This window comes from Eucyclogobius newberryi, unplaced genomic scaffold (genome assembly GCF_026437365.1).
Source record: "Eucyclogobius newberryi isolate DKJ021-1_F unplaced genomic scaffold, fEucNew1.0.hap1 SCAF_3, whole genome shotgun sequence".
Taxonomy (NCBI): domain Eukaryota; kingdom Metazoa; phylum Chordata; class Actinopteri; order Gobiiformes; family Gobiidae; genus Eucyclogobius; species Eucyclogobius newberryi.
The window spans coordinates 29,493,698-29,512,229 of NW_027315945.1; the positions used below are offsets into that span (position 1 = coordinate 29,493,698).

Below are 18,532 nucleotides of genomic sequence, written 5' to 3' on the forward strand. Positions count from 1 at the left end.
ATGTTTTGCCAAATTTGCTCAGCCCTGTATCATTGTGTTGGATTGTTCCACAGTATGGCATTAAACTTATGAATATCCTTGGAGACGAGCAGGTGACGCCCCCAAGGTCAAGTTACAGGTCAATTCTGTGAAGAGGCGAGGCTGCTCACAGTAAAGGCACATGTCTTTCATCTTATTGTGTATTGGGTTTAAGCTTCCTGTTGTTGACCACGGTTTGAGGTCTTTTTACCATTCAAAAATATACATTATTTAGTGTTGGATTGTTCATTTTCTAAGTCTTATTTAGAGCACAATAGTAGACGACTCGATGCAGAAGTGGGTTTTGAACAATCAGAGGAACAACGTGATATTTCCACTAGAAATGAGCTCGATCACTTCAGTAAACAAACAATTGGCGTTGTTGTAACCAGAAACAGTGAAAGAAGCTACGTGAATATTACAAAGTTTATTGGCGTCTCCAGTTCGTCAGAGAGCTCATTGTGGCTTAATAAAACATTCAAATAAAGACTGAAGAGAGAACGGGTTTTACAGAACAGGCTTTGTGCGATGGCTAAAACCTCTATTTCCGGTATGTTTTATTAAATGAGCTCAAATGAAGTGCAGCACTGAAGTCAAACAACCACAGTAAAACATACACATAATATTACAAAGCGCACAGGAAACAAAGAGGTTTAATGGATATATGTTTACAAATAATAATTAGATACAATTTTGAAAAAGATAAAGTTGTACTGTGTAAATGTGTGTTTTTATTATTCCATCTTCTGAAAAGGCACTGTTGGAAACACATGAAAATTAATAAAATACAATAATCTGATACAATTTTGTTTTTCATCATTTTTCCTTAAACCTGCTGCTTGTCTTTATGAAGAATCATATTCTATTGCATTACCTGGAATGTTCCACAGCGTGGCATTACACTCATCTTCTTCAATTGAAGCCATTTTACAGCTAAAAACGTGCATTAGTTGATTGTTTCCATGGAGATTAATAAGTTTAATGCCATTCTGGAGAACACGCCCTCAGCCTGAAGTTACAAGCATAATGTAACTTTTATGATGCAACCTTTAACTTAACTTATGTAAACAAATGGGGTATTTCTTTAGCCTGTGCCATGTTAATGTATTATACAATGGTTTTATATTATACAGTTTATTAAGTACATTTTTTAATCACTCAAAGACGAGTTAAAAATCACATTTTCACATTTTCTATCACAAACACATGCTGATAAAGAAGAACATTGAAGTCTTTCTAGGATGACGAGGCAAGACATTTCAAGACATTTGTTAAATTGCACTTATTACAAAGACTTTAAATAATATTCAACCAAGTCTGATCTTGATGTCAGTCGTGTTTCCATGGTTACTTCACTGTTGGCCTCTCTGAATCTCCGGTCTTGTCCAGTTTGGAGAGCGTGTTACTCTGCAGGTTTGGGTCAGTGAAAAACTCTGAAACAGATCATTCACTTATATTTCGCACATGACTTGAAGATGAATAAAATGGAACTCTCTTAAAGCGTTCTGTTGGTATATTCTCTTCTCTCTTATTTAATGTATAAGAATTAAGAATAGTAAGAATTCTTGATGTTTTAGTTTGCAATAACAACACATGTAAATGAAAAAAATACACAGATTAAGTTTAATGCTTTACTCTGGAACATTCCAGGTAAAGTAATAACATCCTGATGGAGACGAGCAGGTGGCAGAACCATAGACATACTTTTTATGTGAATGACGGACCCTCAACCAGAAAAGTGCAACTGTAAGTCATGGTTAAGTTTATTTAGAAGTAGTTGTTATTGTAACTGTATTTCCTGATATACTTCAATAGCCTTTATATCACCTCAAAAACAACTAGGATTTAATAATGAGTTATTTCACTGTTGTAAATGATCCACCTGCAGCAAAATCCCGGACGTCCACAGGCCTTTGTAGAAGCACAGCTCTGGGGAAGAAATGGCAGCTGTTATTACTTATCATTATTGGGCTTTTCACTTAAACTTTATTCTTCCTGGAATAAGTTATTCAAGTTTATTTCAGCAAAGTACAGATCTGTGGCACCAAAGGCTGATTTCATTTGCCAGTCAAAAGTTTTACATTTGCATCCATCCTGTCGAGTTCAGCTCTAATGTGATCCTGTTTTTTGGGCTTGACACAAAAACCCAAAAGCAGGATAATTCTATTAAACTTTTCAAATGAACAATTTCATAAAACCTGCAATAAATAGTGGACGTCAGATAATTATTGTGGTTTTGTTCTAGTTAGGGTAAAGATTAGAAGCTCGTACTGTTACTTTTGGCCATGTTGCAACTGTTTCCTCATCATTAGCTTGCTCATATTTGTTTTTCGATGGCATGTTTGAGTAATTCATGCATGTTTGAGTAATTTTCTATTGTCCTACATTCAAGTGCTAAGAACATTTCTGCATTTACCTACACTTTACGTACATTTATTTTACGTACAGCGTTAATCTGTTTTAGGTCAATATTGCAGTTTACAACAAAATAATGACATTTATATTGAACCTTCCCCAAAGGCATAGGTCTCCTTTAAATGTGAGAAAACAGGGCTGTGAGGACATACTAGGTCACGTGTGATTTTGCATTTCAAAAAAGTTGGGAGGTCAAACTAATGTTAAAAGAAAATTAAGAGAGATACAAATGCATCTGTCCTGACCTTAGGAAGTCGCCAATGAGGATGTCAAGTTCTGGATGAGATCTGAGATAGTTCTCGTTGTTGATTCTTGTTTGACTCTGCAGAAAAACACATTTCATTTCAGCCATAAGTCCTGAATGGCTAAGCTAACGCTAGCTAAGCACTAGCATCTATAACTCACCTTAAACTGCTTTAGTTTTTCTTGCTGCTCTTCGTTTAAAACACCCGGTTTTACCACGTTACTTTTGCCAGTCATAATGAAAAGCAATAACAAGACTTTTTATATTGCTGTGAAAGTGTAACGTCTGTGAGGCGCCTGTTTCTGACAGTGGACTCTCAACTGTCTCCATGGAAACCACAGTCTCACAGTAGTAATGCCGCTTGAGTCCAGCAGGAGGCAGTGTGCGCAATAATATGATGACGTCGTCTAGATGCGGTTCTCCCCACACATAGTACTAGTATTAGTGGCACTTTACTGTTTCTATAAAGTCATATTTATTTCCCCCCCTAAGATTTTCATACAAATATACACAACAACAAAAACATGACACAGAAAATAAAACAAACACTCTTGGCACAAGACAGTATGTTGTTCAAAACTCTCTTCAAAGGTTATTCGACTTGACAGTTGCAACTCCCCTTTTATGTTCCACTGTATGAGGAATCATTTATTTTAAAAGGTCAAATGAGCATCCTAAAATTACATAATTAAAGGAACTGTAAGAAATGACCGTGAAATTTACTTAAAAACTATGTACAATCACAACACATTTAAGATAAGATAAGATATTCCTTTATTGTCCCACATGGGGAAATTTCATTGGTGCAACACAGGTAGATACAGAGGTAGATACAGAAGAACAGATCACTTATAGGAAGTCTGAAAAACACTTTCAGTAGAAGATCTCCTATAAATAAAAACTCCCATAGACAAAACCTCCCATTTCCCAACAAGGGCTGGAGGGGAAAAATAATAAAGATACAAATAAATAAATACCATTGCATGTGATCACGACAGTAATTGCACATGAATATGTTTCACGAAGGCACATGGATTGCACATGAATTTCACAGTAATTGCACACATGACGGAATTGCACATGGTTAGGTCAGTATTGCGAGTGTTCAGGACTAACAGTGTTTGTTATCACACAGCGAGGGTGGATCAGTCTCTCACTGAAGCTGCTCTCCAGAGCTCCCTGTCCTGCAGGGGGTGAGACTCATGGTCAAGCATAGATGTGAATCTAGCCAGGACCCTCCTGTCCCCCACCTCCTGCACCGAGTCCAGAGCACAGCCCAGGACGGAGCTGGACTTCTTAATGACTCTGTCCAGCTTCTTCCTCTCCCTCTCTGTGATGCTGCTGCTCCAGCAGACCACACCTACAGGAGCTGATGATGAGTTATTTCACTGTTGTAAATGATCCACCTGCAGCAAAATCCCGGACATCCACAGGCCTTTGTAGAAGCACAGCTCTGGGGAAGAAACGGCAGCTGTTATTACTTATCATTATTGGGCTTTTCAATTTAACTTTAAACTAGAATAAGTTATTAAAGTTTACTTAAGGAAAGTACAGATCTGTGGCACCAAAGGCTGATTTAATTTGCCAGTAAAAAGTTTTACATTTGCATCCATCCTGTCAAGTTTAATGTGATCCTGTTTTTTTGGGGTTAAATTATCCATACAATACAAAGACATTTCAGATAATAAGATGGATGTCATTTTAGTAAATTCTGTTGTATGTCCTCCGAAACATTTACAATAAGCTACAGGTTCTATGTTCCCACATTTTAGTGACATTTAGTTTTAGTTTTATTATAGATTGGTTAGGGTAAAGGTCAGGACCTTGTCATAAGGTTTTGGTCATGTTTAGGGCCTATTTGTACGGTCATGGTAAGGTTTAGGATAGATTGTCTCTATAACAACATTTGAAACTACTTTTGCCACTTACACAATAACCCAAAAGCAGGATAATTCCAGTAAAATGTTTCAAATGAGCACTATCATAAAAGCTGCAATAAATAAATTAATGGCAGTGCAACCCCTTGTTACCGTGGGTTCTCTCCGGGTTCTTCGGCTTCCTCCTACCGTCCGTTAGGCAAAATTGGTAACTCTAAATTGGCCCAAGTGAATGAATGTGAGAGTGAATGATATATGTGTGTCTATGTCTCTGTGTTAACCCTGCGACGAGTTGGCCCTTGTCCAGGGTGTACCCCGCCTAAGGCCCAAAGTCACTTTGATAGGCTCCAGTCACCCGCGACCCCAAAAGGGAACGGCAGAAAAAGAATGAATGAATGAATGACAAAGTAAAAGTGTACGTCAATATTGTAATGATTGTGGTTTTGTTCTAGTTATGGTAAAGATTAGAGCCTGGTTCAGATAAGATCTGGGGGCCAGGCGATGTCTTTTAGCCATGTGTGTTTCCTCATCATTAGCTTGCTCAGATTTGTATTTTTAACATTTTTAACTTGTTTTCATTAACTAAGCTGTTTTATATCAATATTTATAATCTGGACTCAGTTAGAAAAAATAGACGTTTCGACTCTAATCCAAGAGTCATTGTCAATAAAAGAATTTAGATCGAGAACTCCGATATTAATACTGTTCTGTGGTAAGACCCGGCCATTTGGAGGAGCCTTCCTGAAGTAGAAAGAGTTGTTTGTTTCAACAGAAACTCCCCCCTTGTATCTACCGAGCTAGCCTGGCCTCATTCTCAGGCATAGCCCCAAAACTGTGGCTTCGCTATGTCGATGATACTTTTGTAACAATCAAGAAACAAGAGCTGGAAACCTTCTCTAATCACATCAATGCTGTGGACCCACATATTAGGTTTACAAGAGAAGACGCTAAGGAGAATCGCTTGGCCTTTCTTGATTGTTCCACGATCAGAGGAGAGGACGGGAAACTCCAAATAGAAGTATATAGGAAACCTACACACACGGACCAGTATCTGCTCTTTGGTTCCAACCACCCACTACAGCACAAGCTGGGAGTGATCAGAACCTTACAACACAGAGCTCAAGGTGTGCCCACCAGCTCAGAGGGCAAGAAGAAAGAGGAAAAACATGTCCGAAATGCCCTCTCAGCCTGTGGTTACCCCGCTTGGGCCCTCAACAGAGTGAAGAGAACCAAGAAGCAGGACAAAAGGGAAACTGAACAGAGAAGGAAGGGTGTTTCTATCCCTTATGTGTCTGGCCTGTCGGAAAAACTGCAGAGAATTTTTAGACAACACGAAGTCCCTGTTTATTTTAAACCAGGAAACACTTTAAGACAAAAACTGGTTCATCCTAAGGACAAGTTGCCGACTCAAAAACAGAGCAATGTAGTTTACTCGATCCAATGCAGTGAAGAAAGCTGTAAAGAACGTTACATAGGTGAGACGAAACAGCCTCTACACAAGAGGCTCTATCAGCACAGAAGAAATACAAGTTCAGGACCTCAGAGCGCCGTGCATCTCCATCTTGAAGCCTCTAATCACTCGTTTGAAGACGGTGAGGTGAAGGTTTTAAGCAGGGAGAAAAGATGGTTTGAAAGAGGAGTCAAGGAAGCTATTTTTGTTAAAAAAGAAAGACCTTCTTTAAACAGAAATGGAGGGCTAAGATTCAATCTTCCTGGTATCTATAATGGTATACTGAACCCGTGGAAAGGTAGAGGACCAGGACCAGGACATTTAGATGCTAATCAGGTACTCAGGGTGGTTGAGCCAGGGTCTCACAAAGACAAAGAGGATTCTAATAGCCCATTAAGATTCTGAATAGGCTCGGTAGATACAAGGGGGGAGTTTCTGTTGAAACAAACAACTCTTTCTACTTCAGGAAGGCTCCGCCCAATGGGCGGGTCTTACCACGGAACAGTATTAATATCGGAGTTCTCGATCTAAATTCTTTTAGTGACAATGACTCTTGGATGAGAGTCGAAACGTCTATTTTTTCTAACTGAGTCCAGATGACTACAACTGAAGCTTTTTTAGTTATAACTGCGGAAAAACACATTGCATTTCAGTCATAACTCCTGAATAGGGATATTATGATTAATTGAGTAATCAATAATTGTGATTATTTAAGTCACAATTTAATTGTGAGAACCAAAAAATAATAATCATGACCGTTTTAGAAGCATAATTAAGTGGTTTGAATTCAATCTATGATCTATATCTAAATATAAAGTTTCAACAGTAACATGCCAGACGAGATTTCACAGTCTCAGTAATAATTGTGAATAATCGTTGAATAGTCATGTTTTTTCTTCACCATAATCGTAACACAAACATTTGATTTTTTTTTTTTTTTTTTTAGTTCCTGCTTCCGAAGAGTGCACACGCTTTTTTGCTCGCTCCGCTTGCTATCGCTGCTTTCCTTATTCATTTTGCTTTTTAATCAGTTTTTGTCTTCCAAACATTTTTGCTTTAGACTTTTTCAAGTAAACCAAGGATTTTAAGAAAATGTTTTCAGTTTTAACGACATATCTGACGCCAGCGACATGTCCGGGCAAAGAAGGGAGAAAGACTGTGAACGCTGTCGGAAATATCAACAAGAAATTAATGAGCTGAAAACACGGATATTTGTTTTGGAATCTGAAAAAGTTCTTCACGATACCATTCCTGTGTCAACCGATGGTAAGAAGAGCACACTTTTTACAAGAAAAACTGCTACTTTCAACCTAAACCGCAGTGACTCTGTGTCGTTTCCAAAACTGTCTAAAAACCAGAAAGACCAGGCTGTTTCTTGGAACAAACTTGGAGCAAAGCCTAAATGATACAAAGATAACGTGAAGTCACCTAAAATACAGCTCACAAACCGATTTTTACCACTTTCAGAGATGGAATTAAATGAAAAAAGGAAAGATGACGTGGCCAAAATACAGCGAGGAGGATCTGTGCCAGGAGCCAAGGTCACGCAGATTGTTTTGGTTGGGGACGGCGCGATAAGTCACGTGACGCATGAAAAGATAAACACACATTCTTTTCCAAGCGCCACTGTTTCTGAGATAACGTCACTCCTTCTAAATATTATGGCTAAGCATGGAGGAGCTAAACAGCTGATTGTGCACGTGGGTGCAGTGGACATGCGGCGGGAACAGACTGAAGTTTTGAAAAAAGACTTCTTGAAGTTATTCGACGTGCTTGATAAAATGGAAATCAAAACATTCATAAGTGGACCTCTTCCAAACATCGACAGGAGGATAAACAAGTTTAGCCGGCTTCTTCAGCTGAACACATGGCTGTCCAAAGAGTGTTCCCCGAGAGGACTACACTACATTGAGAACTTCTATCTATTCTAGAAACGAGAGGACCTGTTTAAGAGAAATGGCCCCCACCTATGCAGAGGTGGAGTGAGGGTGCTGACAGAGAACCTGCTCCACGCTCTGAGGCATTGGACTGGGCCTGGACAGGGTCCTGAGCAGATAATTAGAGAAGAGAGGAATGAAAGAAGAATTCCTGCTCCATCAGCCAGAGATCGAGCCAATGTTTCAACATCAAAAGCACCACAACCTCAGCCTCCACCAAAGGATTCATCAGCAGCTGCTCCACCACCACCAGCAAAGGATTCAGCTCCAGCTGCTCCACATTCACCTCCACCGCCTCCAGCAAAGGAACAATCTTCAAAGGCCTTGGACCCATCTGTGACAAGCCCAACAACATCCCTGTCATTGCCCCTGCCTTCACACCAACCCTGGGTTCCCCCTGCAACATCTACTCCCACTAAAGATTCATCATTCTCCTTCTCATCTCCACTCTCACCCATGGGCCTTCCCAGCCATTTTGAAAGTCTGATCAAATCAGGCATTAAGATGGCTCCACTCATGCCCAATATAGCAAGGGCTATGTCAATACTTATCAACTCTTCCCTGCACAAGCCGACTACACCAACAAAAGCCCCACCACCCATCCCCCCTCGCCTCTCACCTGGTCCCAAACTCTCCTTGGCTACAAAAGCCCCACCACCCATCCAACCTCGCCTTTCACCTGGTATCTCCCATAGCTAGGATGCACTGGGTCTCAGCGTTGCCGGGTCTTATTGTCACATTAAAAATCAAACCAACCCGGGGCCCTATGTAAAAAGAGCCTCCATCGGTCTCCATCCATTCTCTTCATTGTTTTATACAAGCCTCCCCAGCACTGCCAAAGTTTTATTGATGATTTTACTGAGATGCTTTCAGTCGTATGCACAGACTTTGATGGTTTGGTCATTACAGGTGTTTTCAATGTGCATGTTGATAATATTTGTGACAGAAACGCTAAAGAGCTTGATGCTGTCCTTGAAACCTTCAGTCTTACTCAGCATGTGAGAGGCCCCACCCACAGCAAAGGACACACTCTAGATCTCATAATTACAAAAGGGGTAAATATTTCAAATGTTAAAGTGATCGATGTTGCTCTGTCTGATCATTTCTGTGTCTTCTTTGACCTGTCTGTTTCTCCCAAACCACCGGTTGGTCCTGCAGTTGTTCAGAGGAGACACATAAGTGATGGCACAGGTGCACTGTTTATGGAAATGATAAACTTTGAAAATGTCTCATGTTCTAATGTAAATGATTTGTTGAACTCTGTTACATCTAGTGTTTTGAACGTTCTGGACACCATTGCCCCTATAAAGGCTAAAAAGGTTAAAAATAAGCAGAAGGCGTCGTGGAGAAATGATGATTCGGTCAGGGCACAGAAAAGGGAGTGCCGCAGGGTCGAACGGAAATGGCGCAAGTCAAAGCTCCAGGTTCAAAAAGAGATTTACTAAGAGAAGCTGAACATGTACAACCTAATCTTATGTAGAACTAGGGAAAGATATTTTTCTGAAATAATTGGAAGCTGCAGTAACAACTTGCGTGTCCTGTTTGCCACAGTAAACAGATTAACAAACCCTCCAGCTCAGCTCCCGTTAGAACTCATTTCCACATCCAAGTGTAATGAGTTTGCATTATTCTTTAATGACAAAGTTCAGGGCATTAAAAATGCTATAAATCCCACAATGCAAAAAATTACCCTAAAACCACCAAGACACTTAGAGCTAACTCACTTTGCACCAGTAACTGACAAAACTGTCCATGAGATCATCACCAGTCTGAGTTCATCTACATGCTGCCTCGATGTGTTACCCACCAGATTTCTAAAGTCTGTGCTGAACAGTTTGTTAGCACCATTCACTCACATAGTTAACATGTCGCTTCAATCTGGAACATTCCCAATGTCTTTGAAAACTGCGGTCATAAAGCCTCTCCTAAAGAAGAGCAGTCTTGATGCCGCAGTACTGAGTCATTACTGATCCATCTCTAATCTGCCATTTTGGGGCAAAGTCCTTGAAAAGGTTGTTGACCAACAGCTCACAGATTTCCTCTTAATAAACAACTCATTTGATGTTTTTCAGTCAGGTTTTAGACCTCATCACAGCACTGAGACTGCTCTTGTCAAGGTGACAAATGACATCCGCCTGAACACTGACACGGGCAAAGCCTCAGTCTTAATTCTGTTAGATCTGAGTGCTGCTTTTGACACTGTCGATCATGGGGTCCTCTTACAGAGACTAGAGGACTGGGTGGGCATCACTGGCACTGCCCTAAACTGGTTAAGGTCCTATCTGGAAGACAGGAAGTACTTTGTTGAAATTGGTAGCTGTGTCTCAGACCACATGACCCTGACCTGTGGAGTGCCCCAAGGGTCAGTCCTGGGTCCCCTTCTGTTCAACCTCTACATGCTGCCGTTAGGTCAGTTGATACGCAGTGAAAATGTGTCCTATCACAATTATGCAGACGACACTCAGATCTATGTTTCACTGTCGGCAGGTGACTATGGACCAGTAGATTCACTCTGTCACTGCATCCAACAGATCAGTTTGTGGATGCAAAACAACTTTCTCCAGCTGAACTCAGACAAGACTGAAATAATCGTTTTTGGCCCACAGAAACAAAGAGAAAGTGTTAGCGGTCACCTCCAGAGTCTCGCTCTAAAACCTACAAACCAAATTAGAAATCTGGGGGTAATAATGGACTCAGACTTGAACTTTAATAGCCACGTCAAATCAATAACATCAGCAGCTTTTTACCATCTAAAAAACATTGCCAAAATCAAAAATATAGTGTCAAAACCAGATTTAGAGAGACTTATCCATGTGTTTGTCTCCAGTAGATTAGACTACTGTAACGGCCTGCTCACTGGCCTCTCCAAACGAGTTGTAAAACAGCTGCAGTACATCCAGAACGCTGCTGCTCGGGTCCTGACTAGAACCAGGAAGTATGATCACATTAGTCCTGTTCTCAGGTCTCTGCACTGGCTCCTGTGGCTCAGAGAAGAGACTTTAAAGCAGCTCTGCTTGTGTACAAGTCTCTCCATGGCCTAGCACCAAAGTACATCTTGGATATGTTAGTGCCATAGTGAACCATCTCGGACTCTGAGGACCTCAGGGACCGGCCTCCTGCTGGTGCCCAGAGTCAGGACAAAACATGGGGAATCTGCGTTTCAGTTTTATGCAGCTAAAATCTGGAACAGTCTTCCTGAAGATGTGAGACAGGCTTCTACTCTGACAATGTTCAAATCTAAGCTAAAAACAGTTTTGTTTAGCTGCGCATATGACTGAAAGGATTTTTTTCTTTGCACTCTTCTCTTTTGTTTGTGATTTTATTAGTTTAAACAGTCAGTTGGATTGATATTTTTTAATTGAGTTAATTTTATTGTATTTCTGTTTCTGTAATTTCTTTGTGATTTGAATGCATTTTTCCTGCTGTGTGAAGCACTTTGAATTGCCTTGTGTATGAAATGTGCTCTACAAATAAACTTGCCTTGCCTTGTCTAAGCTAATGCCAGCTCAGCAATAGCAGCTAGCATATATAACTCACCTTAAGCTGCTTTTCTTGTTCTTGCTGCTCAGCGCTTAAAGCACCAGGTTTTAACAGGTTACTTTTGTCAGTCATTGTAGTGAGGACTGTAAAATCGTGGTATTTAGGAGGTTTGGATGCTAGTTCGCAATCAGTGCAGGCTGTCGGGTCAGGACAGTTGAAGCAGACTTTTCACGACAGGTGAACCCACTCTAAATCAACTCCAGAATGAGAGCACTTCTTCTTCTTCTTCGGTGGTGCTTTATGGCGGTTGGTATCCAAGTTGTTGTTGTTGTTGTTGTTGTTGTTTTGTGGCGGTTGGCATCCGAGTGTTGCATTATCGTCAGACTTTATTCCCTAGACTTTGTCGTAGTCCTAAAAGTTCCTCTTCCAGTGCCCTGACTTCCAGTGCTTTGACAAAGCCCAAGAGGTCATGAGATGCTGTTGTTGTTGTTGTTGTTGTTGTTGTTGTTGTTTTATGGCGGTTGGCATCTGAGTGTTGCATTACCGCCAGACTTTATTCCTTAGACTGTTGTTGCTGTTGTTATTGTTTTATGGCAGTCGACAGCCGAGTGTCGCATTACCGCCAGACTTTATTCCCCAGACTTTGTCGTAGTCCTAAAAGTTGTTCTTCCAGTGCTTTGACCTCCAGTGCTTTGACAAAGCCCAAGAGGTCATGAGATGCCTTTGTCATTGTATCCTATAGAAGTTCTTCCTCCCCTCAGACTTTGTCGTAGTCCTTAAATGTTTTATTCCATTGCTTTGGAAGTACAAAGCCCATGAGGTCATGGGACGTCTTTGTTGTTTTACAAAGCCCATGAGGTCATGGGACGTCTTTGTCGTTTTATCCTTTAGAAGTCCTTCTTCCATCACTTTGGCGTTTCTAGGCCCATGAAGTCAAAGCGCGTTAGAACATCCTCTTGCTCCTCATCCTCGGCTCAGTCTCCAACACCCCCCACCTCTATAAACGTCTACCCAGCCCTGTGCTACATAAGTAAGCAACCACAGCCTGACACAAACCCTGTGACTGGATTGCCAGAACGTTCCGCAGATTGAACTCCCGCCCATTATTCCGAAACCACAAGGCCAACCCGGCCCTTTCTCTATCATAAGCCTCACAGCAAATCAGCACATGCTCGACAGTCTCTGGCACCCGACAGTGACCACACAGACCGGTCGGATGTTTGCCTATCCTACTCAGTGACCAATTGAGTCCAGTATGGCCAATCCTCATGCGGGCGAAGGCCCTTTCCTCCCACGCGTTCCTGCCCATAGACCCGCAAGGACCCACACTACCCTGTATGTGATAGAGATGCCGTCCAGTAACACAGTGGCTCCAAAATTCCTGCCAAAGGCCGACCACATGACTCTTGATAACGGGCTTGATTTCAGATTTGCTTAACTCAACCGCCACATCAATTGATGGCCGCCTAAGGGAACGTTTAGCCAGTGTATCAGCCATTTCGTTACCATCCACCCCCACATGCGCAGGGACCCAAATGAAGGAAACCCTCACATCCTTCCTGGACAGGGAGAGCATCAGACAGAAGATGCCATTCTACACATCCTGTCTGCAATCCGATTTCCCAGATTTAATGCTTTGCAATGCAGAAAGGCTGTCAGAGGCCACCACAATGCCGCAACACTGCAAAGCAGATTCCGCCCATTCCAATGCCAACCGTATCGCTATGAGTTCCGACGTGAAAACAGAAAGGCGATCTGTCAACCTCTTCTTGACCGCCAGCCCCAGGTCAGGCACAAGATAAGCGGCGCCAGTACGCCCACTCTCAGGATCCCTAGATCCGTCGGTATAAATAAACTCTTAATAAAAATTATCATTCCATTGCTTTGGAAGTACAAAGCCCATGAGGTCATGGGACGTCTTTGTTTTTTTATCCTTTAGAAGTCCTTCTTCCATCACTTACTGCTTTCTGCCTTAGCAAACGACAGAAGATACACGCTGACGGTGGATTATTGAGCGTTGTTTGGATATTACGGCAACATAGAGGAACGCCTCGGTCCGTATGACGAGGAAGAGGAGGCGTGACCTGGTCGGTGACGATATGAACAGCGGGGAGGACTCCCCTGGAGCCACTGATCCTGTGCAGCGTAGGGCGTCTTCTTGCTCGTCTATGGAGGGCTCTCTCAGTGAGGAGCAGGGCGGGGGGGTTGCAGATGTCGGGGATGTGAGTTCAGAGTGTAAGGTGTTCATAAAGCTCGCGCAGGATAATGCGTCCTTTAAGGGGTGGGATCCGATGGCGTTGACAAGGAGCCTGACTGTAGCTGTGGGAGTGGTCAAGCATGCGAGTGTCCTTAGGGATGGCTCGCTGCTGGTCGTGTGCAAGGACGTGGCTCAGCAAAGGAAGGCGATTGAAGCTAAGTGTCTGGGTGGGAAGGACATTCTTGTGTCTGATGCTGTAAGAGGCACGGTCAGGGGAGTTATAGTAGGCGTCCCTACGACGACATCTGTGGATGACATAGAGGAGAATTTGACTGGAGCTAAGGTGGTGGATGCTAGGCGGTTGAAGATGACCTGGGATGGGGTAAGGTGTGACAGCCTGTCGATAATGATTAGATTTGAAGGTGAGATCCTGCCTCGTGTGGTGTGCGTTGGGTACATGCACTATGGCGTACGCCCATATGTTCCGCCGCCCCTGCGTTGCTTCAAGTGCCAGCGCTTTGGGCATATTGCAGCGGTCTGTAGAGGGAAGCAGAAGTGTGGTAAATGTGCAGGAGACCACGAGTATGGGAAGTGTGACGAAGTGTGTCCTACGCACGACCCGGAAAAAGACCCAAACAAACCCCGCAAGATAAAAATATCCTTAAAACGCAGCTCTTGGAGCAAATAATGATATTGACTAAACTCTATTCACCTCTGAAGTATATGCGGGTGCGCTTTTGGACTTTGTAAAGTTAATAAACCAAAGCCATGTTCCGCCATTATACTCCATTTACATCACGAGAAAAGCAACACAGCACAACTCCTCCACTGAGCATGTGCAGGACGACTCGGACGCACGTCTGCTGCTGAGTGTATTTTACGGACATGAGTCCGGGGCGTCGAGAACGCGCGTCCGGGGCGTTTGTCTTTCAAATGTGCATGCGCTCAACTTCTGCGTCGTTGGAGGAGTTGTTCGTGTTGCTTTTCTCGTAGTGTTATGGAGTTTAATGGCGGAACATGGCTTTGGTTTATTAACTTTACAAAGTCCAAAAACGGAGGCGATGGGCTCCAGGGCTTGTCTGGGAGCCGTATATACTTGAGAGGTGAGCAGTTTAGTCAATATCATTATTTGCTCCAAGAGCTGCGTCTTAAGATTTTATTTTTATCGTTGCAGTGTTTGTTTTTGGGCTTCTTCCGGGTCGTGCGTAGCATGTCACTGGAGCGTCATCTCTGAATGGCTACTGCGGCGTGTCCAACGCAGAAAGTTGGAAAAAGCTGAAGATGTCGGCGTTTATTCCATGTAACCTCTATTAAGGACACAAGCGCACATGTTACATAGCTAAGACAGTTAAAGAATAGGAACTAAAATCTTGAGGGGGGCCAAATTAAAACAGGCCGAGGGCCACATCTGGCCCTTGAGGCCACAAATGCCCTGGTCTGGGCTAGGGTATGGGTTAAATTATCCATACAGTACAAAGATGAGATAAGATAATCCTTTATTGTCCACACATGGGGAAATTTCATTGTCGCAACGCAGGTAGAAGCTGTAAAAAACAAACCCATGGATGGTCTCATTCTGTAACTAACAGTCGGAAGGAAAGATCGATGCCAAACACCATCTTATAAGTCAAACAGGTCCTTTGTTATGGACGGAGAAATGCGCCGGATGAGCCTGACAAAAAGTATGAGCCAGAGAAGAAAACTTTGTTTACTTGACAATATCTCGAAATCGGATAACTTCAAGAAAAATACAAGTGGATACTGTTTTTCTATGGTTCCTAACGGACAGACAGCCAACAGCAAACAGGTAAGACATGCGTTTGTAAAAGTTGAGACTTTCTCACAAACTATTGGCAATTGCTTATTGGGGCATATTATTCAATGTAAATCAATGAGATTTTCGTTTTGTTGAGAAAATAACCTTTAAAATTATGTTAAATAATTATTATTATAACTTGCTGGTATTGACCACGGAAATAAAAGTGATGATGTAAGAGAACTTTTGTAATTTGGAAAATGCTCGCCGGCGGACAGGTGGATGGTAACAGGTTGTTAATAGAAGAACTCTTATAAACAAAAACTTTTATAAACAAAAACTCCTATAGACAAAACCTCTCATTTCCTAATAAGGAATGTAGGGGGAAAATAAATGAGATACTACATATAATAAGGTGGATGTGATATGACTCTCTGTGTTCTATGCAGATTATTTTGTCTTTCTTTAATTCTGTTGTATGTCCTCAGAAACATTTAATATAAGCTACAGGTTCGTTCACACAGCTCAATGTTCACACGTTTCTTACAACATTTTGAAGAAAGGGTCTAGGTTTCCATATTTTGTTTTAGTTTGTATTATAGATAACACTTGTTGTTACCAGGGTTAGGATAGGCTTATCAAGATAACATATGTTGAAGTAAGATATATTGTTACAGAAAATAATGTTCATATTGACACTTTTGCCACCGACACACAAAAAATCCAAAAGCAGGATAACTCTATTAAAACTTTTCAAATGAACCTTTTCATAAAAGCTGCAATAAATAGTTAAATAGTTTAGTTTGTTAGTTAGTATAATTAATGAATTGCAGATGTTATTTATTTAATCCTCCTCAGCTCAAATGTGTCATGGTCACCGTCTGGTCTGGTGATGTATAGTTTGTCTTTTGTTCACAAGTTTTCTGTGTCTGCTCCTCTTCGTTTCCCCCTCCCTTCCTGTTCTCCTCTCTGGTTACCGCCCCCTTGTCTTCCAGGCTCATCACAGGCTCGTCACAGGCTCGTCACAGGCTCGTCACAGGCTCGTCACAGGCTCGCCACAGGCTCATCACAGGCTCATCACAGGCTCGTCACAGGCTCGTCACAGGCTCGTCACAGGCTCGTCACAGGCTCGTCACAGGCTCGTCACAGGCTCGCCACAGGCTCATCACAGGCTCATCACAGGCTCATCACAGGCTCATCACAGGCTCGCCACAGGCTCATCACAGGCTCCCCACAGGCTCATCACAGGCTCGCAGGCTCATCACAGGCTCATCACAGGCTCATCACAGGCTCATCACAGGCTCGCCACAGGCTCATCACAGGCTCATCACAGGCTCATCACAGGCTCATCACAGGCTCATCACAGGCTCATCACAGGCTCATCACAGGCTCACCACAGGCTCGTCACAGGCTCGTCACAGGCTCATCACAGGCTCGCCACAGGCTCGCCACAGGCTCGCCACAGGCTCGCCACAGGCTCATCACAGGCTCATCACAGGCTCATCACAGGCTCGCCACAGGCTCACCACAGGCTCGCCACAGGCTCGTCACAGGCTCACCACAGGCTCGTCACAGGCTCATCACAGGCTCGCCACAGGCTCATCACAGGCTCGTCACAGGCTCGCCACAGGCTCATCACAGGCTCATCACAGGCTCGTCACAGGCTCCTCACAGGCTTGCCAACAGGCTCGCCACAGGCTCATCACAGGCTCATCACAGGCTCGTCACAGGCTCGTCACAGGCTCGTCACAAAAAGAAAAGTGTTAAATGAGGCTCTGGATTCATGGACTGTGAGTGTTTCAACATGTTTGAGTCGAAATCCTTTTTACGCTTCAGAACAAACAGAATCTTTTCACGTTTGTTTCTTTTTCTTTCAGCGTCGTCTGGAAATGGACCAGAACTGGGCCCTTTTCACTCCGGCTCAGTTTGGTTTTATTGAGTCTAAACTGTGATGGTTTTATCTGTTTTTATCTGTTTTTATATGTTTTTTTTGCAGCAAAAAGAGTTTGAAGTTTAAATTCTGGACTTTTTTCCTTTTCTGTCTAATATTTGTTTTCGAGCTTCGAACAAATGAGTTTTTTATTAAACGTCTGAGAAACATTGTTGTTTATTTATTAATTTTTTATTTTACGAGTTCAAAGCAGTGACAACTGTGTGTGTGTGTGTGTGTGTGTGTGAGTGAGACGTGAACCAGAGTTTAATCACTTTATGTCATAATAAATGTGTTTTATCAGTGTGTTTTTCAAATTTACACACTTGCTCTTCTAAGCTTCAAACTTCATTATTTTGAGTGATCTCACTCTTTCGCTCCATCCTGGCTTCTTCTCACTTTCCTCTTCCTTGATGAGCATCTTGATGTGTTCTGGGGTAAATAGAGGCTTTGGCTTAAGCGCAACCTCTTTCAGACGGTTTAATGCTTCAGAACACTCAACTCTTTGATTTTCATTCCCCCAGCGTAAACTCAACAATAAATCCTTCAGTCTCAGTCTTCTCTGTTCTACCTCTCTGGTTAAACTCAAATCGTTGGGCTGTGTTTTCTCTAACTTGCTAAAAAAAGCCTCCATGTTTTTGTTTCCCATTCTCCAGAAAGATTCCTCAGTCGGATCTGAGGATGTTTGACTGAGGACAAACAAAGCAGAGTTGTTAAATTTGTAGTGGACTGGCAGACCGTCCTCTGTCCTAGGCCATGGGACTGCAGCTTCAAGAACTGGAGGCTGAAGATCATCTGCAAACGTCACCAGAATCATGATGTTCTCAGAAATGTCTTTCCCAAAGAAGGAGAGCATAGAGTCTAATGTGAAGCGCAGTTTTGGAGTGAGTCGAGCTGAAGGAGACTGGAGCACCAAACAGACTGCATGAAGATTCACCAGGTCCTTGAAGAGGTGTTTGATCTGCTCCGTGGTCTGTCCGTCTCTCTGAAAGTCTCCAAACCCTGGAGTATCGATGATGGTGAGAGAGAAGTCGACCTGGAATCCCTCCTGGTGGTTTATTTGGTAAACCACAGTCTCAGAAGTCTTCTGTTCATCACAAAGTAAAAACCAAAACACATTTGTCCATTTGACTCCCAGGACGTAGTTGATCATGGCATTGATGAGAGAGGTTTTCCCAGATCCCACAGGTCCTACAAGAATCATACCACGACCTGCTCTCTGACTCTC

At 42.5% G+C, this 18,532-nt stretch overlaps 2 protein-coding genes across 3 annotated transcripts; both read right to left on the bottom strand.

Annotated features, from left to right (window-relative positions):
- Nucleotides 1–1,266: 1,266 nt before the first annotated feature.
- Nucleotides 1,267–11,553, bottom strand: LOC140374211 (RIIa domain-containing protein 1-like). 2 transcript variants are annotated; one of them, XM_072461044.1, is made up of 4 exons: nt 2,839–2,914; nt 2,679–2,755; nt 1,901–1,947; nt 1,267–1,451 (listed from the first exon to the last, which is right to left on the bottom strand). In XM_072461044.1, the coding sequence occupies exons 1-4, from the start codon at nt 2,911–2,913 to the stop codon at nt 1,366–1,368; spliced, it is 285 nt and encodes a 94-aa protein (XP_072317145.1). In that variant the 5' UTR covers nt 2,914; the 3' UTR covers nt 1,267–1,365. The 2 variants fall into 2 exon arrangements, with proteins under 2 accessions (XP_072317145.1, XP_072317146.1); XM_072461045.1 differs by lacking the exon at nt 2,839–2,914 and adding an exon at nt 11,479–11,553 and having other exon boundaries at nt 1,279–1,451.
- A 6,085-nt stretch (nt 11,554–17,638) lies between these two features.
- Nucleotides 17,639–18,508, bottom strand: LOC140374561 (uncharacterized). The gene has a single exon (XM_072461497.1). It carries the CDS (start codon nt 18,506–18,508, stop codon nt 17,639–17,641), a length of 870 nt encoding a protein of 289 aa, XP_072317598.1.
- Nucleotides 18,509–18,532: the final 24 nt, after the last annotated feature.

Excerpts from the sequence above, each read along its gene's own strand:
- LOC140374211 (XM_072461044.1), bottom strand. The coding sequence starts at position 2,913 with ATGACTGGCAAAAGTAACGTGGTAAAACCGGGTGTTTTAAACGAAGAG. Across the intron at positions 2,756-2,838 it reads AAAAACTAAAGCAGTTTAAG|AGTCAAACAAGAATCAACAA; the intron begins GTGAGTTATAGA and ends GTTTTTCTGCAG. Across the intron at positions 1,452-1,900 it reads CGTCCGGGATTTTGCTGCAG|AGTTTTTCACTGACCCAAAC; the intron begins GTGGATCATTTA and ends GATCTGTTTCAG.
- LOC140374561 (XM_072461497.1), bottom strand. The coding sequence starts at position 18,508 with ATGATTCTTGTAGGACCTGTGGGATCTGGGAAAACCTCTCTCATCAAT.